The sequence below is a fragment of the Grampus griseus genome (genome assembly GCF_964374135.1).
Source record: "Grampus griseus genome assembly, chromosome: 16".
Classification (NCBI taxonomy): Eukaryota; Metazoa; Chordata; class Mammalia; order Artiodactyla; family Delphinidae; genus Grampus; species Grampus griseus.
In genome coordinates this window covers 26,567,985-26,592,472 of record NC_139010.1, presented here as the reverse complement: position 1 = coordinate 26,592,472, position 24,488 = coordinate 26,567,985, and the positions used below count along the sequence as shown (strand labels likewise).

The 24,488-nt window shown below is 34.8% G+C and overlaps 1 protein-coding gene across 3 annotated transcripts in view; it reads left to right on the top strand.

The window, feature by feature from the left end:
• MICU1 (mitochondrial calcium uptake 1) overlaps positions 1 to 24,488 on the top strand; it is a 205,996-nt gene that overhangs the window by 82,194 nt on the left and 99,314 nt on the right. The window contains exons 2-3 of one of the 3 annotated variants that reach the window (XM_082673275.1): positions 17,542 to 17,686; positions 18,507 to 18,621. In XM_082673275.1, coding sequence (XP_082529401.1) covers positions 17,542 to 17,686; positions 18,507 to 18,621 — 260 coding nt within the window. The remainder of the gene's footprint in view (positions 1 to 17,541; positions 17,687 to 18,506; positions 18,622 to 24,488) is intronic. The other 2 variants (XM_082673276.1, XM_082673274.1) reach the window with 2 other exon arrangements.

Here is a 24,488-nt window from a genome sequence, read left to right as displayed (position 1 = left end):
CACACAGGCCTCCCGGTGGCGGCAGCAGCGGCCCTAGCGTCTCATGTCTGTCTCTGGGCTCCGCACTTTTAGCCGCGGCTCGCGCCCGTCCCTGGAGCTCTCTCAAGCAGCGTTCTTAATCCCCTCTCCTCGCGCACCAGGAAACAAAGAGGGACGTAAAAGTCTCTTGCCTCTTCGGCAGTTCCAGACTTCTCCCCGGACTCTCTCCCGGCCAGCCGCGGTGCACTAACGCCCTGCAGGCTGTGTTCACGCCGCCAACCTCAGTCCTCTCCCGGCGCTCCGACAAAAGCCAGAGCCTCAGCTCCCAGTCCCGCCCGCCCCGGCGGGCGAGCAGACAAGCCTCTCGGCTGGTGAGTGCCGGTCGGCCCGATCCTCTGCGCTGGAATCTGTCCGCTTTGCCCTCCGCACCCCTGTTGCTGTGCTCTCCTCCGCGGCTCCCAAGCTCCCCCACTCCGCCTCCCGAAGTCTCCACCCGCGAAGGGGCTTCCTAGTGTGTGGACACTTTTCCTCCTTCACAGCTCTCTCCCGCTGGTGCAGGACCCGTCCCTATCCTTTTGTCTCTGTTTAGTTTTTTCTTTTGCCCTACCCAGGTACGTGGGGAGTTTCTTGCCTTTTGGGAGGTCTGAGGTCTTCTGCCAGCGTTCAGTAGGTGTTCTGTAGGAGTTGTTCCACGCGTAGATGTATTTCTGGTGTATCTGTGGGGAGGAACGTGATCTCCGCGTCTTACTCTTCCGCCATCCCTCCATGTCTTTTTGATCCATGTTTCCATTTGCCCTAAAAAGTGTAACAGATTCTAAGAGGATAAAGTATTTCAGTTCTTCGAGTGCTGAAGTTCTCCACAAATATTTTCATAATTATATATTATTTTAGGGGTGATAATTGAGCCCTTTTAAAAAACCCCATTAACATATCCACTCATTGGTTGTCAGTGGTTTATTTTTCCAGTTGAAAGTAAAATCTAAATGAAAAATGCTTGACTATTTGTCTCTTGAGGGAACTATTACTACTACTAATCATAATAATATGAAAAAGAAGCATAGTTGAAGTTTTTTGAGTGTTTATAATATGCCAAACAGTGTTCTAAGTGTTTATACATAATTACTCTAAGCCACACAGCCACTCTTTTAGATAGCTTACTATTTTCATTATTTTACAAATAAGATACTAAAGTATATAAAAGTTAAGTAACTTTTTTTTTTTTTTTTTGACCTAAGATCATACAGTTAGTAAGTGGTGGAGCCAAGATTCCAAATTGGTAGTCTGGCTCTAGAGTTCACCATCTTAAGGACTATGCTATATCATCTTTCATATAGCTAAGCTATTTGTCTGTATGATCTATTTGTAAATAGAAATTTCTCATCAAATATTTCTTTTATTTTACTAACTTAATGCTATTTGTGCGAGAAAGAACTTGCTATTTCACGTTGTTTTTGGTAAGAGTATTGAAGTTAATTTTTTCTGCTTTGATGAAGTACAGCTAGAAGCCAATATTAACCTGAGAAACCACATAGTGTTTCATTTTAAAGGAAGAAAACAAGAGATATACAAATTATAATGCCTGAATTTAGAAATTAGAATTTCAACTTCACTGTTATTTGCACCATTGTTTTCTCATATGCCATGAACACCACTTGCATTTTGAAAATGCTGTCGTTTTTTCTTTTTTTTTTTTAAATCGAAGGCATCACTCTTAAGGTGAAAAGTGTCATCTGTATTTCGAGAACTGGATCCTGGCTCATTGTAGTCAAGATAGCAGAGAAAATAGTATTTCTGTTACAAACTAAACTATTTACTCTTTCAAATACTGATCGGTTGTGTGTTAAATGTAGAATAATTTGAATAGAGCTACTCATTATAGTTTTTAGACAAGCAAAAGTTTAAAATGTAATTACATTACCAAAATGAAATCAAGTACAGATTCAGCATTTCAGAAAATCCTTTGACACCTGTTGTAATTTCCTGTTTTATTTTTAGTCTCAGATTTTTTTGTCTTCCTTCTTTCCCATCCAAAGTTCTTTAAATTATTTTAAAACCATTTTCTCATTTTTCTCTCTTCTTACAAATTAACAATTTTAGTTCTCTTTAACACACTGCAGTCCTCAGAAAATCTGGTTTTGGTGTCTGAAATATTTTACAAGGGATTTCCAATTTGAGCATCTAAGTATTTGACAAGCTACATGTAAACAGTTAGTAGATGTAAGTATTCTGCAACGAATGTGAAAAATACAAAATTATGGATTGCTGTACTTGTTAGTGTGTAATAGCACAGGATGAGAGAATGTGGTTTTGGATATAGACAATCCTGTATTCAGATATGGACACTGCCACATACTTGATGGATAACCTTGGGCAAGAGACCACTTAACGTCTGAGTGTCAATTATCTTCTGTAACTATAAAATCAGGACAATAAGCAAAGTATCTGGCTCTACAAATTATAGCTATTTTGCATGACTTTCAGCCCTTTACTCAATTTATGAAAGGAGTTAGCTGCTATCATGTATGTTATCTTCTTTCTCGGTTTGTATGAAATGCTATAGAAAAGCATGTGCTCTTCATAATTGCTCTCTCCGTTGTTCTTTCCTTTCCAGTTAAATCAGCTATAAAAATCTCCTTGTGCTATCTCTGTAATGAGCAATTGGCCGGGATTAAATGGCTAGTCTATGAACTGAAGAGAGACCTCTGGTTTGATTTCTCATATCTGAGGTGTTCTGTGTTCACAGTGATTCATCTCATCACAGTACTGTAAAATCCTTTGGGTCTCTGTCACATCAGTCCTAGCCTTGGGCTTGTAAATTGTCGATAGCATATATTTTTCAATCAAGAACTTTTATCATGCTACTAAGGTTGGTTTGAGAAGTATGATAAGTTCAGGTCAAATTTTATTTCACAGCCAGTGAAGTTTATTTGTTGAAAAAAAATCTTTAAAACCATTTGGTATATGAAGGTACTTTGGAGTGGTACCCAGCTGAATTAGCTAACTTAAACTGCTTCAACAGTGCCAGCCTTCATGATGGCTGGCTTTTTGTTACTAACATGAATAGTACTTTATTTAGTGCAACATAATTTTGCAAGAGACCTGTTTCTAAGTAGTCATTCTGAACTCTTCCTTAGAGTAGTTATTAATCCTCTAAACTCATCTGAGTTTGGTTGCCTATGTGTTAAATATAGGTGGTAAAGCAATGAATTTGCCATGAAGTTAAAAAATAGTATATCATGAAATGATAGTGACATACCCTTAAAGGAAACCTTAATTAAAGAAATGGTTTCACTACCCATGGAAAAAAGTTAAGTGTTTGCTTTCCCTTTTCTTTAAGAAATAGGTAATTATTCATGTGTTTTCTTTTTATAGTAATGTGAAGTTTTTCTGTAATTGTATGTTTTATTTCAGCGAGGTTAGGAATTGAGTTATTTGGGTTTTTGTTTTGTTTTGTCTTACTGTACCTAGCAGATAATATATAAAATATTTTTATGTATTCCTCATTTCCTGTTTCGGGTGTTCAGTGATTTTATTCCAAATCACATTTGGTCCTTTATATGTTATAATAGTTTGTGATATAAATATATTTGATTTGGGAGTTTTTGTTCATATAATCAAACAATGTTATTTTTTTTTTCTTTTTCTCATCTTCTGATCAGGATTTCTGGCAGGTACTGACTCAGCAGCATGTGCCTTAAATTAATTAATGTTTCAAAACCCATAGTAACGCTTCAGGGACAAAGGTTCAGTGCATGTTCATGTCCTTTCCCTGCTCCCTTCAGAATGATTCAGTTCCTGTCACTTTAAATTAACAAATCTTTAATATGACAATTCAAACACTGCACAAGTCCTTGAGAATGTAGTACCTAGCATAACTTAAAAGGAAGTTTTAACATTATGTGTCACACCAAAGGTCAAGAAACTTTTAATCATTGTATAATGGATACTCAGTTACTTGGGTCATTTAAATAGTCTTAGTAGGGATGCCATGTTCCTAGTTGAACTGTAGCAGGGATGGTGAGACAACAGTAACTTCAAGTGAAAAATTAGTAGTTTTTTTTCTTCTTTTGAAATTTCTTAAATAATAAATACAGATAAGCAGTTGCTTAGTTGTACTTTGCTCAATAAAATGACTTAAGGGGAAACAGATGGAACATTTAGAAAGACTTCATTTTGCTTTTTTGAGCTAATCAAAAACTTTAAATGGAAAAGCAGCAAATACATGGAGAAAATCATAAAAAAGAATATATAGATTGTAGGCTGACAAAGGAGAATTTCAAGGACACGCCTAAGAAGTACTTTTCAAATTGATCTTTGAAGGCTTAGACTTCTTAATTATAGTTTATAAACTATTAAAATGTATTCAAAATATATTCATTAAAAAACATTACTCTTGCATTTCTTAATAAAAATATAAACTAAGCTTAATTAGAACATCCTTTGGTTTAAAATAATTGTTTAATTAATGAAGGTCACAAGGTGCTGTTTATTTTTATACATTTTTCTTGTGCTTCCTTGTTCTTAAAATGGTATATATTTTTAGTAGTCTCCTTACCAAACCCCCAAACCAATCATCCTGTTATTGGTGCAGTAGATTATTTTACCACCTTTGCCTTTAATTGCATTCTGAAACAAACCAACAAATATTTAAATTACTGTATCAGAATAATTTATTGATAATCCCATTATCAATGTTTCTAATCCTGGAGATTTTGTTTTAGAATAGCTGTGGCACAACCATCATGCAGAGTGCTAAGGAGTGTAAATCAAATGAGGTGTTAACACCTGTGATTGAGGACAGCCACTTCCAGTTCTCTGTTTATGGCAGGACAGTTTGTAGGAGGCAGCTAAAAATTCTTCCTCTCCTTTGATAATTGTGTAGTTTAAGGCTTAGAGATTTAAAATGACTTGTCTCACTTAGGTGTCCTTACTAGACAATGAGGAGAAGAGAAGAGAGGTAGGAATTGGTAAGAACTTGGAAGTCTCCAGAACCTGCAGCATTGAGTAGTCAACCTCTGTAGTTGACAAAGAGCATCAGTCTTCTTTAAACTTTGACTATTGAAGGTAGTATCCTTTGTTGATCAAGGATTCAGAATCAAGTTTTATTATATTCTTAAGGATATCTTATTAATAAGCTTTTTATATTATATATAAAGTAATTATATTTTATATTAAAAAATAATAAACTCTTTTTCTTAGAATAGGTAGTGGAGGAATTGTTTATACTGGGTTCTATAAATATCACTCATTTTGGTGACACTAGTATAAATTGTTTAAGCTTCCAAAGGTCAATGAGCAGTTACTTTATACAAGAGGACTTTCTTGCTTGCTTCCTTACAGGAATTTGTCCTTTGCATGCTAAGTTCCTATTGCCTGTGGAGAGGCTGGAATCATTTTGTTTTTCTGGTAGCATAGTATGAGTGCTGTTCTTCAGATGCAGCTTATGAATGGTGTCAGTACTTATTATATTGCTGTGAGGAGTATCCATAATGTCTCTTTCCAGTCTCTGAGTTCCACCACTACTAAAGTCTGTTGATTTAAACCATGTGCTTGATTTTTCATCTTGAACAGAGAAACAATAATATAATCGTTAAGTGCTCCCAAGGAGGGTATAGTTTACTTGGTTGTCCCAAATATTAAGACTTCTATTAAGATGTCTTTAAATACATTTTTATTTTAGATTCTGTTGTGTTTGAATTTGGGATCATCTGTGAACCCATTTGATTTATCATTGTTGATTTGAAAGCATAAACATGACTAACCATTACATTTCCAACACCTTTATGTTTAGCTTTTCCATCATGAAACAAGATTTGAAATTCACTTTGATATGAGAGGACTTCGTTCCAAACTAACTTCCGTTTTAAAATTATTTTAGCACAAACACTCTAGCATGTTTCAAAGTTACACAAATAGATTTCTATGAAAACCACTCAAAACATTTTATTTCTTCTGTTCTGGTAAAAATGGGTTCTCAACTGATATGTATTGATGACCTTTGGTTGCAGAGAAAGTGTGAGGATAGTTCTTGGTTTGCATATTTGACTTTGCCATGGTGCATTTTTTAGAAGTTTTATATATAAATAAAAAGCTTCTCCAATTATAGATCAATGTAACATCTATTAATTAAGAAGATTATAGAGAATCATTACATTCTTTTAATGATACTCATTTTGAAAATGATTAAAATATACATTTGAACAAATCAGGGCATAAAAATATGATGTGCACCTACATCATTAACTAGATTTTCAACTTAAAGATGAATGAGCTAATACAAGTTAAGCCTCAAGATTAATATTTTACAATAATAAACTATGTTTTGCTCAAAAAATATTCAATCTGCATTAAATTTTAGAAATTGCAAACAGTATAGACACCTGATGTATTTCTGTGCATTTGATACAGTACAACATATAATAGTTCATGCATGGGTTCTGGAGTCAGACCATGACCTGTCCTGCCACTTTATAGCACTGTCACCTTGGGCTTCTTATTTAACTTCTCTAACCCTCAGTTTTCTCATCTGTTAAGTGCAGACAGTAGTATCACCTATCTCATAGAATTGCAGTGAGAACTTAAAGAGGTAATGCAAGTGTTTAGCACAGTTCCTGGCATAGAACGTGCAAACTATAATTTTAAAATTCTTGATATGTCTTTAATGGTTGGTGGTATTCAAGGAATACCTAAAAATGTTTGATTTCAAAATGATTGAAAAGTTCTTCTTCTAAAGGATTTCCTGGGAGATGATAGTTACTAGAACAGTGTAAATCAAGGGTGTGAACAGTGATCCTCAGAATGAAACTCTTTTATTTTTGTTCTTATGGTGCATTTTTTCTTGTAATAACTTTTTCCAAATGGGAGAAGGTGAAATACTATATTGACTTATTTTTCAAAATTTGTATGTGAGGTTGTTTTCCCATGAAGTGATAGGGAAGCCTTTTCTAACCCATGTGACTGAAACCAAGACTGCTGCTGAGCTCAGGACAGTTCTTCTCAGCACTGATTGACTTGAGTGGCCAATATTCAAAATTAAATTCTTAGATTTGGGTAGCAGATAATCAATAATGACAAAATATAGATTCTCCCACCCAGAGCTGCCTTGAAGCAAGTTTGCAGGCATAATGTGGTAGAAACTAATAGAGTTGATGATTTTTCCCATCTAGGGTTTTGAGAACACCTCATCAGATACTGAGGACTGAAATAAATCATTTCAATAAAGTTATATCATTTCTTTGAAGTTAATCCTATTCCAGTAGACTTTTGAATTTTTATCATTGCTTTAATCAAATCTTCTGCCACTGTTTTTTTTAAGCATCTTCATTTGTATCCATATTCTCTTTACCCATCTAGTTAATGAAATAGGAAAACATTTGCATTCTAAGTGTTTGGAGTTTTTCTCAGAGCTAAAGTGGTTAGAATGGGGACTGAAAAGAGAATGGCTTTCTGGCAGAGTGAAGTTTCCAGAATCTTAAGCATTCACCTTCCACAGTTTGTTGCACAGTAATTTGTGTTTGTTGCCTCAAATGCAATAATACCTTTAAAAAGTTTGGAAACTCTGAGTCAGAAGTAGAAATCATAAAGTACTGTAAATTAGAAACATCTCAGTTTAATTTTTATCTGACATATCCCCAAATTCTATCTTCTGCAAGTTCAGGTATGGGATGGGGGAAGAAAAATAACTCATATTTTAACTGTGCAACATTTTCTGTTTGATTGAGAATAGTGTGATTGTTTAAGATTGATATCTTACAAAAGGCATTGGCATCTATCTGTACACCAACTAAATAATGAAGAGTGAGCATTAATTGCATGGGGAAATTGCTGAATTTTCTCTTTCTAACACCTGTTCTCCCTGCCCTCACCCCAACCTTAGGTAGAAATACTATTTGTAATTTGGAAATTATATGCTGAAATTGCATCTTTTGGGAGAAGCATATTATTATCAATGTTTTTGAAATACAACACAAGTACTTCTTGAGGGATTTAGATAGGCTTCGAAATGTATTTCAGCAATATAGAGAAATGTTAATATTAAAACAGTCCAATTATTTCAGTTTCATAAAGGATGACATCTTAATTTAAATAGTAAAGCTGCGTTCTTTATCAGATTTTCTATATACCAGAGATGTTTGGAGGTTCTAGATGATGTGTTAGCATCTATTTTGCTGGCATAGTGCATCAACTTCTACTCGGTAGAAAAAAGTTTACTTCAAACTATAGAACTTGAAAAGTGGATCTTAACTAGAATAAATAATGAGGTTAAACTCCTAGATATGATTTTTCTCTTTGGCTTTATCCAGTCGAGTCCTAGAAGACAAAATTATTGGCCCTATTTTGTTCAATCCTATTATAACAGGATTCACTGTTTGAGCACTGTGAGTATTAACAACTTGGAATCATGTCTGGAATTCCCAGTCCCAGGGCTCCTGATGGTACCTGCAACTTTAGCCAGATGTTTTATAAGTTTTTGTGGTTGGTCAGAAACCAGAGTGTGAATGCTTCAGCACAAAGCCATCCTGGTAAAACAATTGAGGTTTTAGACTACCTGAGAAGTGTAGTAGTTACTTTGCTGATCTGCTGTAAGTTTACTCTTAAGTCTTTCTGCTTATCTAAAAAATTAAAAGATTCAGGATATGTTGCAGTTGAGATCAATACCAGGATTCTTATGAGGTTATTAATTTACTTGCCTGTACTTAAGGTCAGTAATTTGAATGTTTTAGTGATGTTGAGTCTGTAGCCATGTTTTAAGTTTTAAAACATATAAGATCTAAGACTAGGTCATGTAAATGAATAGTAAAACAGTTAAATTTCATTTTAAGTCAGTGAGCACACTGCTTTGAAATATTTTACATAGTCTTGTTCTCCAAAACAGGAGGAACATTTGTCAGTAAATTGAATAGAAATTCTATTGTGAGCAGTTTACCTGCATTCCACTTTCACAGCCTTAACTTCAGAGTTTCAAGTGATTAGAGTAATGTCTGATATGTAGCTCCTAAGATGCATAAAATAGTATAATGCTCTGTAAGGTATCTGCAATTATAGCTTCTTTTTAAAATACCCAGTTCTGTTTAATTTTTAGCATATACACTGAAGTAGTTGCTAGAATTTTACCTCAGGAGCTTTAATGTAAGTTTCTATAAATTTTTTTACTGAATGATATGTTAATATATTACTTAATCTCACATTATATGGTCTTACAATAGAATTGAAATATATTCTATTTCTTTTGACTTTTATATAGAGTTCTTCCTTTTAGTTTGTCTTATGTTTATTTATATTGAATTTATTATTTATATTGAATTAAATACAAATCCTTGTGATAGATTTCACTAGTAAAAATGCATATTAATATAAATGTTCATTAGGAACAAAAAATATAAATAACCACCTCTGAGACAGTGAGAGAAAATGAACATTACTACCAATCTGCTAAGGAAGATTGTTTTCCTTGCACTGTGACTCCATATCACCCCTGAAGTATATAAATGGTATTTGCTTAGGACAAAAATGACTTAAAATTTAGTCAAAGATTAAACTTTATCCAAAAGATTAAGTGAAGGAACGATTTACTTGACATTCTCAATTTGCAAAATTAAACACTGATAAGACTTTAGGAATAAGAAAAAGAACCAAAAACCTTCCTTCCACTCTCCTTTGAATCTTGATTTTCCATTTTCACCGTACTTCGGTGCTTTTAAAAATTTATTCATTATTAAACTCCAATGTATCTATTTTCACAGATTCTCCTTGTGCCTTGGCTGTTTGACTTGAGGATATCATTTATGGTAGAATCAGGCCTTTGATTTAAGAATATCAGTTAACAAACTGTCATGCAACACAAAATAGTCTAAAAATTGGTTTCTGGTAATTCCCACTTCTTTCCAAATCTTGACATATTTATTTAATTCTCCTCCTAACTTTAAATAATTTGAGGGATCAAATATGATGGTTTTATGACAGTTTAGGTGTTTGCGATTAATATATGTCATGAATTTTATAACAGTTATCTTTGGAGTTTTAGATACTTGAAAACACACTTATAAATTCTTAGAGTTAATATTGATAGATAGTTGTGTAATCCTAAACGTACCTGAACTACTCTTTGACAAGTGGATGCCTCAGAAAACATAATGTAACTTCTCTCCCTGTCTCCTTCTACCCCCACCCCAACTCCTGAAGCATGGAAGAACAATGTAGACCTTTACTAAAGAATTAGAAGACTGTATTGCACAGGGCACATCACAAAGCATGGCTAATTTAAAAGTCCTCTTTAAACATCTTTCTTTCTGGTTTTTATTTTTAAAATTAATTTATTAATTTATTTATTTTTGGCTGTGTTGGGTCTTCACCAAGTGCGAAGACCCAACTGAACTTCGCCGCTGCGCACAGGCCCTTTCTAGTTGTGGCGAGTAGGACCTTCTTATTGTAGTGGCTTCTCTTGTTGTGGAGCAATGGGCCCCAGGCACGGGGGCTTCAGTAGCTGTGGCGCACAGGCCTAGCTGCTCCATGGCATGTGGGATCCTCCTGGACCAGGGATCAAACCTGTGTCCCCTGCATTGGCAGGCAGACTCTCAACCACTGCACCACCAGGGAAGTCCCTTTCTTGCTTTTAAAGAGCTACTGCAAAACATGTATTCTCTGTCCTTTCTCTCAAACACATGTGTGCACATATGTGCTCATATGCTTTCTTTTCTCTGTTTTCCCAACTTTGATACTTTCTATTACTCTCTGGTCATGTCTCCTTCTTCTTTTTGGCTCACCTTTCCAGGGTCCCTTTTCCTTCTATATTTTTTCTCCCAGATGTCTTCTTCAACTTTTTCTTATGTACAGCAATTTGACCTTCTTTTGGCCTCTCCTGGTCCCTGTAACTGTATTCAGTACAGCAGAGGTCTCATAGATAGCCCTGCAAACAGAAATATCACTTTTGCTGTATTCTATTAGTTATACAGACCAACCCTGATTCAGTGTGGGAAGAGACTAGGTCTACACAAGGACATGAATACACAAGGAGGCAAGAAACATTGGGGTTATTTTGGAGTCTGGCTAACACATTGAAAAGAGTCTCACATCCAGAACATATAATGATCAATAATAAAAAGACAAACAACCCAATTAAAAATGGGCAAAAGACTTGAACAGATACTTCCCAGAGAAGGATATATTAATTGTCAATAAACTATTAAAAATGGGCAAAAGACTTGAACAGATACTTCCCAGAGAAAGGTATATTAATTGTCAATAAACTAAGTGCTTAAAACACTTGGTCATCAGGGAAATGCTCAAAAAAACCACAATAAGATACCACTAAAATGGCTAAATTAAAGAAACTGGCCACATAAATGTTGACAATGATGTGGAGCAACTAGAACTCTCATACACTGATGGTGCAAGTAAAAGAAGTACAACTTTGAGGAAACTCAAAATAGCCAAAAACTGAAAAGTGCCTGTTTAATCATTAAAGGAATGAATAAATTGTGATATTACTTGTGTGCATTATTATATGCACAATTATATGCAAAATAATTTGCATAAATTATTTGTTTTTAATATTTTTAATTTTATTGGTGAGTATTATACTGCTCTGCAATAAAAATGAATGAGTTACTGATAAATAGAGTGTGGATGAATCTCCCCAGCATTATGCTGAACCATAGAAGCTGGACATCAAAGAGTATATACTGGTGATACCATTTATAGGAAGTTCTAGAAAAAGCAAAACTAATCTGTGGTGCAAAAATATGGTGGGAATTAACTGTGGAGGGGCATAAAGGAAACATCAGGGATGGCAGAAATGTTCTATAACCCAAATATATATCTGGGTTACTCAGATATGTATTTATAAAACTCATTGAATCGTATATTAGATTTTTGCATTTCACCATAAGTAGATTTTACTTAAAACTGTAACAGATATTGAACTCTAGATGATACATTCGGTTTTTGCAGGGATAATTAGCCATTGTGAAACTATCTTCCTTGTATTCTAAGCTTGAGCAAATGAGTAAATATATTGCGGATAATGGGAACCAGATTTCTCTCTGTTGCAGAAGGGAGTAACACGTGTGTAAAGGACAAGACTAAATTGTGCTCTGTGGTATTAGAATGGAATTAGAGATATCATTATGAATTCATAGTTTATAATAGATATAATAGATATGAACGTAATCATGAGGAAACAGCAGCCTAATTCGAATTGAGGGATATCTTACAACATAATTCACCTGTACTTTTCAAATTGTTCCAGGTCAAAAAGTATAAAGAGACCAAAATTGGCAGAGTAGGTAACGCCAAAACTACACACGTCCACTAAGACAATAATTAAGGTAGTGAAAGCTGTCAATCAGCTTTTTCAGATCTGTGGAATCTAACTAATCAGACTTTAAGCAACTAGGGGAATGCTTAAAGAAGAAAGAAGCTGCTGAAATTTGGTAAGAGAATGTTGTGGTGTTTTAACTTCTCCGATGACCACCCCCCACCCCCCAGCACAATGGCAGCCATAAAGATTGTGCGTTCTTGGTATAGCTCCCTGGTGCCAGAGGGGGCAGGGCAGACCTTGTTTTCAGAGAATGTGAATGTGGGCCTTGATCTGTCTGGCCAATGAGGAATCAGCTTGGGGGTTTGTGTTTGTTTTGCCTACCTTGAAGCTTTCTTAAGGCTGGGGTGACCTCCCAGGTGGCATTTGTTAAAAGCATAAAGGTAAATATACTAGCCACAGCAGCTGAAGACAAGCAGCAGACAAACCAAAACAGCTGGGAAAGAAGAGGCTGCAGCAGGAGATAGGTGAGAGAACAAGGACTTTGAAATGCTCTACCATATACTGGTGAATCTGGAAGGCCATGTGCACACCCAGGGCCAAATGAATACTTAGAGGAAACCCCAACAGACCCTAACCTTTCACTTCTGGCTGATGTTTAGCTTCCAAGCAAGCAAGAAATGAAGGCAAGGGCAGAATTATAAATAGTGACTAAGCATTGAAAGAATGCCAACACAGAGCCAGTCTGCAAGGATCTTGAGAGGTTTTTTCTTCCCCACCCTTTGGATCCAGGAACTTAAGGAAATCTCTGTCAAATCACTAGCTGACTACTAAAGTATGAAACAGAGACTTGAGTGACCATGCTGGACAAAGTATTTACAAAAGAATTTACAAAAATTATTAAGGAAATGACTACAACCCATGCAAGCAGCAACAACAAACCCTGAGGAGGTGAGAGAATCCTATTTCCAGAATTACCACATTGTAATATACAAAATGTCCGGTTTTCAAAAACATTATGCTTGTAAAGAAACAAAGTATGGCCCAGGAAAAAAAAAGGAATAGGAACTATCCTTGAGAAAGCTCAGATATTGCAACTTATTACAGACAGACTTAAAATCAACTGTCCTAAATATACTCAAAGAGCTAAAAGAAACTACAGGCAATGAACTTAAAGGAAACAAGGAGAATGATGTATGAACTAATAGGAAAAAATAGACAGAAATTATAAAAAGGTATCAAATAGAAATTCTGGAACTGAAAATTTCCTATAGCTGAAAGGAAAATTTTAGTGAAGGGGTTCAACAGCAGATTTGAATACACAGGAAAAATGATTAGTGAACTTAAAGATAGGTCAATTAATATTTTCCAGTCTGAGAAACAAAAAAAGAAAATGAACAGAGCTTATGAGACCTATGTGACACTACCAAGTGTGCCACATATGTACAATAGGAATCTCAGAAGGCAAGGAGAGAGAAAAGGGGACAGAAAGAATATTTGAAGATATAATGGCTCAAAACTTTCTAACTTTAATGAAATATATGAATCTACCCATCCAGGAAGCTAAATAACTCCAATAGGATAAACTCAAAGAGACCCGCACTGAGATACATTATAATCAAACTGTCAAAAGCTAAAGACTGTGAGTCTTGAAAACAGGAAGAGAGAAGCAACTTTCCACACACAAACTATACACAATAGGATTAACAACCAGTTTCTCATCAGATACCATGAAGGCCAGAAGGCAGTGGGATGACATATTTAAAGTGCTGAAAGAAAAATAAAATTGTCAACCAAGAATTCTATACCTGCAAAATTATCCTTCAGAAGTGAAGGAGATAGATATTAAGCCATTCCCAGATAAACAAAAGTGGAGGAGTTTGTTGCTAGTAGATCTGCCCTACAAAAAATGCTAAAAGTAATACTTAAGGCTGAAAAGAAAGGACACTAGATAGTAACTTGAAGCTATATTGAGAAATAACACCAGTACCAGTAACAACATAGGTAAATATAAAAGCCAGCATTATTTTATTTGTGGTTTATAACTCCTATCTATCCCTCTGTAATTTGAAAGACAAATGCATGAAACAGTAATTATCAATCTATGTTAATGGGCACACTGTATAAAAATGTAATGTGCAAAAATAACATAAAGGGAAATGGAACTCTACAAGAACAGAGTTTTTTAATACTATTGAAGCTAAGTTGGTATTTATTCAAACTAGGTTGCTGTAAATTTAAGATGTTAATTGTAATCTGCAGAGTGGCCACTAAGAAAATAACTAGGTATGGTTCCATTTATATGAAATATCCAAAAATATGAATCCATAAAGATGGAAAGCAAATTAGTGATTTCCAGGGGCTACAGGGAGGGGGCAGTGGGATGTGACTGCTTAATGGATAAGGGGTTTCCTTCCAAATGGGGTTATGAAAATGTTCTGGAACTATGTAGTGGTGATGGTTACATAACATTGTGATTGTACTTAATACCACCAAATTTTACGCTTTAAAATGGTTCCGTGGTAAATTTTATGTTATGTACATTTTACCACAGTTTTTAAAAATTATAAAAATGTAAGCAGCGTGGTACTGGCATAAGAATAGACACAAGGATCAATGGAATGAAATTGAGAGTCCAGAAATAAACCCACGTATATATGGTCAATTTATTTTGATCAAGGGTGCCAAGACCATTCAGTGGTGAAAGAATCATCTTTTCAACAAATGGTAGGGGGTCAACTGGATATCACATGCAAAATAGTGAAGTTGGACCCCTACCTCACATTAATACAAAAATTAACCCAAAGTAGATCAATGACCTAAATATAAAAGCTGAAACTACAAAACTTTTAGAGAAACAGGGGTGAATCTTCATGATCTTGGATTTGGTGATAGAGTCTTAGATACGACATCAAAAGCACAAGTAATAAGAGAAAAAAATAGACAAATAGAACTTCATCAATATTTAAAATTTCTGTACACCAAAGGGCATTATCAGGAGAGTGAAAAGGCAATGAACAGAATTAGAGAACATATTTGCAAACCCTATATCTGATATGTTTAGTGTATAGAATATATTGATATAATGAAACTTACAAAACTCAACAACAGAAAGACAAATAACCCAACTCAAAAATGGGCAAATGATTTGAGTAGAGATTTCTCCAAAGAAGATAATATAGATGGCCAACAGACACATGAAAAGATGTTCAACATCATTAGTCACTAGGGAAATGTAAGTCAAACCTTAATAACATACCATTTCACACTCACTAGGATGGATATAATTTAAAAAAAAAAAAGAAAGAGAAAATTGAGGATGTGGAGAAATTGGAACCCTTTTACATTGCTGGTATTAATGCAAAATAGTGTAGCCGCTGTGGAAAACAGTTTTGCTGTTCCTCAGAAACTTAAACATAGGGGTATGATACGACTCAGCAGTTCCACTCCCAGGTGTATACCCAAAACAACTGAAAGCGGATAGTGAAACAAATACTTGTACATGAATGTACATGGTAGCACTATTCACAATAGCCAAAAGGTGGAAGCAATCCAAATATCCTTCAGTGGATGAATGGATAAACAATTTGTGGTATATATACAATAGAATATTATTTGGCGATAAAAAGGAATGAAGCACTGATTGATGCTACAACATGGATGAACCTACAAAATATGATACGTGAAGCCAAACCCAAAAGGCCCACACATTTTATGGTTAAATGGTTAAAATGGTGAATTTTATGTCATGTGAATTTTACCACAATCAAAAATAATAATAAGCCTCCAAAGGAAAAAGTAAAGATGGGCATAAACCTCCAAAGGAAAAAATAAAGATGGGCAAAGAAAGCTGTTTTAGATTAATGGAGATTAAAAAGACATGACAACTAAATGCCATTTATGATTGTGGACTACATCCTGGACTGGGGGGAAGATAAAGGAAAGGAAATTATTGGGACAATTCACTACATTTGATAATAGACTGTGGATTAGATAATAGTATGTATCAGTATTAAGTATCCTGGTTTTATGAAATATGTACTGTAATATGTAAGAGAATGTCTTTGTTCATAGGAAATATATACTGAAGTATTTAAGTGTAAAGGGGCATATGTCTCCAACTTTCAATATGGTGTAAAAGAAAATATGTATCTACATAAAATGAAAAGCAAATAGAGTGATAACATAAACTGTTGGTGATTCTGAGTAAAAAGCATATGAGAGTTCCTTATATGGATCTTTCCACTTTTATGAGTTTGAAAGTATATCAAAATAAAAAGTTGTGGACAAACTTGGATTTTTCTTTTTATCTTCTGAGCAGCAGCATAGTCCAGATGGTTCTTAGAAAAATAATGTTAGATATGCTTTTTTGGCTTGTGTGCCTCATTTCAGTTTGTCCTTAGACTTTTGTCTGTTTCTCGACTTCTGGATCGCAATATATTATTTATTTTATTTGCTTATAGCAGTCTCTCAGTAAGATTATTACATAATTAACATGGGTTACTCAGCTTCTATACAAATTTATTCTGGCTGGTAATGGTATGCCTTTGACAGCCTGTTCTCATTTTGTGTATTTTTTCTTATTCACATGCTTTACTTTTGCAGTATCTTGGATAATGTTAAAAATGTACATTTTTTTCTTTTGAGAAATTAAAATATTAACTTCCCAGTGAACAGCTTTGCTGCTCTTTTCATCCAATAGCCTTCTTTTGTCTGAAATTTGTGTTTAATCTATTGGTAGATGATCGAGTGTGATATGAGATCTAACCTTAATTGAACATACTGGACTGGGGGCTCAGTTTTGGTTTTGGCTCAAAGACGTAATCTCTAAATTCTGTCAGGCCGGACCAGGCTTTCTGCCCATCACAAATGAGTCAGAAGCACTTTCCTAAGTAGAAACTGCCATCAAAACCTCTTACCACTTTGCAGGCGTTCAACTATGGATTTTTGCCTGTCCATGGTTACTGTTTCCTATTACAAGCAGATATCCAGTAGAGGCTGTTTTGAGTGGGTTTACTAAGAAGATCATGATGATTCATTTGGTACTTGTGTCTTCAATTGGTTAACCAGTTTTCTTTCCTTTGTGGTGTATGATGGGACCTTCACTAGACAGAGGTAACCTATTGGATAGTTGTGTACCTGGATGGTGGTGTGGTGGTGCTTGCTGGTTTAATTTTCATGATACTCCTCCCAAGGTTATGCTTGCAGTGCTGCTTCTTATTTTGTGCTTGCATGATATTATTACTTTGATTGTGCTTTGTTGGTTTGGGTTTTTAAAACCTCCTATTTCTTTTTTTGGTACCCAGAATAATTCCTGAAATTTCTTTGGTTGGTCCAGAACTTATGGAAATGTGTTTCAAGTCTAACTCTTTGGTGGATCCTTTTCAGTTTTTGAAAGTATCTTCAATGTCACCACTAAGTTTATGGTTTGGTAGCAAATCAGAAAACAGGGTAAGTTTCCTTAAACACCCAGGAAGAGACTGCTTCCCAGATAGACCATTACTGAACCTGAGAATTAACTCTCTTTGTGAGCTTTATAGATTAAAGAAAATAAATACATACTTAGAGTAAAAGCTAAGTTTTGGGAGAGTTTCTTCAAATAGCTGAAATTTAGGAGCCTCCATCAAGGTCACAGTAAATATAATTAAATTAACTCATGCCTAAAGTTCGGTGTGTGTCTGACTTGACATTATATTTCAGAGATGTTGTTTACTTTGTAAACTGTTCTACATTCCCAAACTAAGGTTCTTGGGGTTCATAAGGTAAAAGTTAAAATTAGCATTTCAGAAATTAGTTTTCTGAGCATTTGTGTGGGTGTTTACAATAGTTGCTTACCTCTTCATTTCTCATTACTAGTTGTATAGTTTCTCTTGGGCATTTAGAACTGATTTTATTTTAGTTTTTCTTCTTTTTTTTCTCTACCTTATATACCTCTATAGAAAAAGGTAGATTGTTTTTCAAACTAAGAGATAAAACCAGCCCTGAAGTGGGCCTGTTATATGTTAAATGGAAGTTCATAAAATTGAAAATTTTATTCCATTGTTCACATTAAACCAGTGTTGAAACAAACAAACAAAATCATCTTTTTTCTTATAATTTTAATCATCTTAAAAACTGTAAAGGATCCATTAATTTGGAATGGCCATCAGAGAAGTGCTTATGATAAATAGCATAAAACTGTCAGATAAATGGTGGTTCATCTCTAACTATTTATATTCTCATTCTGTTATATCTTCTTTTTATCTTTTGGTGGAACCCATACATTCAATAGAAAATTGCCCAGGAACGAGAAAAATTTGCTGACGAAGGCAGTATATTTTACACCCTTGGAGAATGTGGACTCATATCCTTTTCAGACTACATTTTCCTTACGACTGTTCTTTCTAGTAAGTATAAACTTTTCTTATTATTCATTTATAGGGAATATATAGGACTGTAAAAAGAGTTAAGTCGATTGGAGGGGGAAACAAGGCATGTTTGCAAAGTTAATGAATGATAAGTTACATCAAATTTCATTTCGAGTTCTCTGTAACTTGTATATAGAACCACCTGAGAAAGAGGAAGGAAAATAAAGTTAAAAGGTAAAGTTAAAAGAAAAAAAAAGAACAAAACTGTGAAGTCACATCTACTTTTAACTGTTTGAAGCTCAAGATAAATTATATATTGCCTACTCCTCTAGCCCTAATTAATGTTTATACTTCCTCAGTAAAACACATATTGATCTAGTATTTCCTCTACTAAAGAAGAAGATTGGCTCAGTTGTTCTAATTGTGTTCAATATTAATTTTTCAACCTTGGAAGATAACTTCTTAAAACACAGAACTCAAATTTGACTCATTTAGAGCACTGATGAATTTCTAATTTTTCTAAGCTAAACAATTTTGTTGGTTAGTATGCTACTATGAGTGTTCTTAGTATTATTTTCCTTTAGTGTGACTTTTTTTAACCATTCAGGAAAAAAAAAAGTATGTCTCTAGCTCTCTGTGTACATTCTATTAAAATCTACCTAAATTGATCCAAAGAGATCTGATTTATATATTTCAAAGAAGTGATTTTCAATTTTTTTTCCATGGGGGAACATATCAAACAAAAATAACCATATCTTCCTTCCCTTCTCCAGGCTAGGCATCTATAAAGATAAAACTATAAACAGTTTTCCAAACTTATGGTTACCAGGGGAGAAGGGGTGGGGAGGGATAAATTGGGAGATTGGAATTGACATATACACACTATTATATATAAAATAGATAACTAATAAGGACCTACTGTATAGCATAGGGAACTCTTCTCAGTACTCTGTAATGACCTATATGAGAAAAGAATTTAGAAAAGAGTGGATATATCCATATGTGTAACTGATTCACTTTGCTGTGCAGCAAAATTAACACAACATTGTAAATCAACTATACTCCAATAAAAATTTTTTTAAAAACTATAAACAGTTTTCAATAAATGACGTACACGGTTCCTGCCATAGCTATGACTACTCTTCACTCTTCTTCCCTCCAATTGACAGAAAAATGAAGAAATATAGACTAATAGGCCTTACCACAGCTGTCTTGGGCTACCAAAGTATCTGAATAAATTTGTAGTGGACCACTGCTCTAGCAACGTAGATGTGCATTGACTTGTTATGAAGATCCAAGATAGTAAACTAAGAGAGCTTTTTTGATCTTAAATTGTGTTTTATTAGTTATTATTTTGGTGTGTTTTCAAAACAGACTTCAGTTCAAATTCTGGTCCCATCACTTTTTGCCTGTGATTAAGTGTCAGGAGAACCACAGCAGAATCTTCAGAATACTTTGCACACTGTGTAGCTCCGTAAATTTAGGTTAAAAAAAAAAAAAAGGTCACATTGACCTGTGAGTTCTGGAAACCCCTCCAAGTAGCTCTACAGGTCTCGGCGCCTTTACTTACTGGTGCTCAGCTCCTGGCTCACCATGGTGAGTAATTTACCAAAAAATGCTTAATATTACAATATCATATACTTTCTATATTTGTCAGGAATGAGGAAATTATGATATGATTTTAAGATTTTCTCTTAATCACTAGTTTTAAGCCTTTTGATTATTATTTGCTTTTAGTATTTCTCAACCTTAGCACTACTGATGTTTTAGGCAGGATAATTCATTGTTGTGAGGGCTGTCCTGTGCATTATAGGATGTTTAGCAGCGTTCCTGGCCTCTACCCGTTAGATGCCAGTCACACACACTCTTCCCCTCCCAGTTGTGACAAACAAAAGTGTCTTCAGAAATTGTCAAATGTCCCCGGGGGAGTAGGAATGGGGAGGAATAATCCCTGGTTGAGAACCACAGATGTGGTTTTTAGCAGAGTTGTTTGGTTTCTGTATTATTATGTACCTCGAAATAGTGTTCTTTATGTTTCTTGTCTTGGGATTCTTTGAGTTTTGGGGTCTGTGGGTTTAATAATTTTCATCAAATTTGGAAAAATTTCAACTGTTATTTCATCAAATACTTTGCTTCCTCATCCTCTCCTTTGAGGACTTCAATTACACATATATTTTCCTCATATCAACCCTATAATGTTTGTAGTTTATTATCTTCATTTTGAAATTGAGGCATACACAAGATTAAAGAACTTTCCTCAAGTCCCACAGTAAATAGATGATTCAGGGTTTGAACCCAGGCCATCCCATCATATGGGCTCCTGTCACTGGGCTTTACTGCTGTGGTCACATTTTCAGCAGTGATAAGCCATAGCTTACCATAGTGCCTCTTCTTTCTCTAAGGCTGGGCTGTGGAAAGGCTGGTCATAAAACTCTCCTGTAGATAATGGGCAGTTCACGCATCCTTGCAATCTGAATGTTGTACACTGCATTGTTTACTTTATTTAACAAGACATGGAGGAAAATATGCCACAGAAATTACATTGAGACAAGTTATTTCCCACATTCTAATTGCTGCTAGGACGATAAGAAATGAGGCACTCAGTGGATCAACTTCTTTGTGGATAACAAGGAATCATTACATCTAAATACACTAAATTGTTCCCAGGTTGTCCTGCAAGAAGGAATGCAGTTCTTTAAACACGAAAAGCTTTGCTAGGGAGTGGCTTGGGACTAGGGGAAGTGCATTAGCATATTTATTCATCTGTTACGCTGGTGGACAACATGGACCGTTCTTGAGATTTCCAGTGGAAAACCAGCCACAGCAACGTGAACAGCATAGCCCAGATAATGCAAGACTGTTGTATTTCTAATTAGCTGGGTTTTTTTCAAAATTAATAGACTCAATGATGTTCAAGAAATTGTCATCATTTTGAAGAATATAAACACTCTGCCCAAATGGATTGACACTTGGAACCTCTCAGTACTTTAGAAACTCTACCATGTTGTCTAAAATAAAATTCGACAACCTTATATAGTAAATTATTTGTTTTCTCTCTTTCGATTCATGATTCGTCTCCTAAAAATAAAATTAAGAAAGCTGCTTTACTGGGACTTCCCTGGTGGTCCAGGGGCTAAGACTCCATGCTCCCATTGCATGGGGCCCGAGTTTGATCCCTGGTCAGGGAACTAGGTCCCACATGCCGCAACTAAGAGTTCACACGCCACAACTAAATATCCTGCACACGGCAACGAAGATCCCATGTGCCTCAACTAAGACCCGGTGCAGCCAAACAAATAAATATTTTTAAAAAGGAAAAAAAAAGGAAAGCTGCTTTGCTAAAAATGCATGTTATGCAGTGTAATTTCCTGCATTAAATAGAGTTAATTCTTCTTAAACTTTTTAGAAGTTTCATTTTTTTAGCTAAACAAGAATTTTTTGGACACACCCAGAATAACAACCAATTTGGCAGCAATATCTTTGCTTACAATAAGCAGTGGCATAAATTTCTCACTCTTCTTTATATGTGCTTTGGATAATGGGGGCCTTCTTTGGCCAGCCTAAAATTTTAAATACCTTTTATTGTGTCATACATACACACTTATGCATACACATCTCCTAAATCCCTTTTTTGCTTTCTTTTTACTCCTTGGCACTTGTCACTATTTAATAGTCTATATAATTGATTTCTTTTTTAAAAAAATTATGTAAGTTTCAGGTGTACAACATTATAATACAACATTTTGCATACACTACAAAGTGATCACCATCACAAGTCTAGTTACCATCCATCACCATACAGTTAACCCCCTTCACCCATTTTGCCTACCCTTTAACCCCCTTCCCCTCTAGTAACCACTAATGTGTTCTCTATGAGTTTGTTTCTGCTTTATTTTGTTTCTGCATTTGTTTTTTTAGATTCCATGTGTGAAGGAAATCATATGGTATTTGTCTTTCTCCATCTGACTTAGCTTCACTTAGCGTAATACCCTCAAGGTCCATCCAGGTTTGACAAGTGGCAAGATTTCATCCTTTTTTATGGCTGAATAATGTTCCATTATATTTATATGTATACCACATCTTCTTTATCCAGTCATCCATTGATGGACACTTAGGTTGTTTCCATTGGCATGGCTTTGTAAATAATGCTACATTGAACATAGGGATGCCTATATTTTTGCAAATTAGTATTTTTGTGTTCTTTGGATAACTACCCAGAAGTGGATAATTGATTTATCTTCTTTATTGTCCATCTTCCTACCTAGAATGTAACTGCCTGACAGTGATCATAGGTTTGTAATGATATTCGCTACAAATTTGTAATGATATTCATCACAAACATATCTACTGTATAAAAAGCATTGTGGCAAAGTAACAAAGCAAGAATTTTTTTTCAGTTTTCTCCAAAAGGAAGTGTATCAAACATGAGACTTGACTTTGCTGTTTATATCCTGAATTGAGAGCCATTCTTTTAGCCATTGATGTCCTCAGTCTGCATCACCAGTGGAGTGAGGGAAACATGTTTTTAAATTAATCTACTTCTAAATAAGCTTTCTTATAAGAAGTATATATACTTTCTAATAACTACAAGTTTTCCTATAATTCAGAATTCACATATTTGTATCCCCCTCTTACCCTAATCCATAAATTCTGTTGCTTCATACCCTATCTCTCTGATCAGGTTTGAAGGATTAACTTGAAGAGTTGTCAACGTGAGCCATAGCATCTGTATTAAGTAGAATATTAAGTATTTACTAAATAACTACTCATTAATAAAATAAATTCAGATTCATTCTAGGCAAGATAAAGAGACTGTTAATAATAATTATTATTAAATAATTTCCAAAGAGCCTTTGATCCTTAAAGTAGGTTAATAGGAATTGAATGAGAACACAGAAGCATGGCTTAGTTCTCTGCACTAACCAACTACAACATTAGCGATGGTCTTAAATCTTATAGTTGAAGTCAGAGATTTTTCTCCATAACTAGGTACAGAGAAAGGTTGTCAAGGTTTATCTTGAATGCTATATATTATTTATTGATTTGGAGCATTCAATAGCTAATGCTAAGATTCACTAGGTTATGATAATATAACTTGGAATCAGGATCTTTGCCACTGACAGTTATGAAATATTTTTTGTTCTTTGTCTTCGTACATTTTCTAACTAAAGTTATTGACCCTGTGGGCTAATAACATAAAAACAGTTCTAGATAGATTGAGGAGACAATTATAAAATCAAAAAGTTGATTATTAAGCATTCTTACTATTTACTATTAATCTTTGAAAAGCCACCAGAAAAATCAAAAGCAAAAAATGCTACGGCATGTTCAGTACCTAGGAACAGACCTAATGAAAATCAGGCATAGGTCAATGTGTTCTGATTTTGATTCCCTCTTTATATTTGAAGGAATTAGTAGAGAAATTTAATTAAGTGGGCTTTCACTGTAGGAGAATTCGATTTACTGACAAACTACATCCTCATTGTGATGCATCTTTCTCACAAATATACAAACCTTTTGGGAAATTACAGCAGCATTCAAGTGAAAGTTTATAATATTTTATTCCTCTTGCCATATTGAAGTCAAGAGCTGATCACAAAGTGTATGTGGCTTGGAGATAGCGGTACCATTCTGTGCCATTCTGGCTAATGAAAATGTTATAGAAGTTATAGATGAAAATAAGTTTTTCAGGTTGAGTGAGTCTGTTGAAAAATATGGGCAAGGACTGTTGGTGGGAATGTAACTTGATACAGCCACTATGGAGAACAGTATGGAGGTTCCTTAAAAAACTAAAAATAGAACTACCATACGACCCAGCAATCCCACTACCGGGCATATACCCTGAGAAAACCATAATTCAAAAAGAGTCATGTACCAAAATATTCATTGCAGCTCTATTTACAATA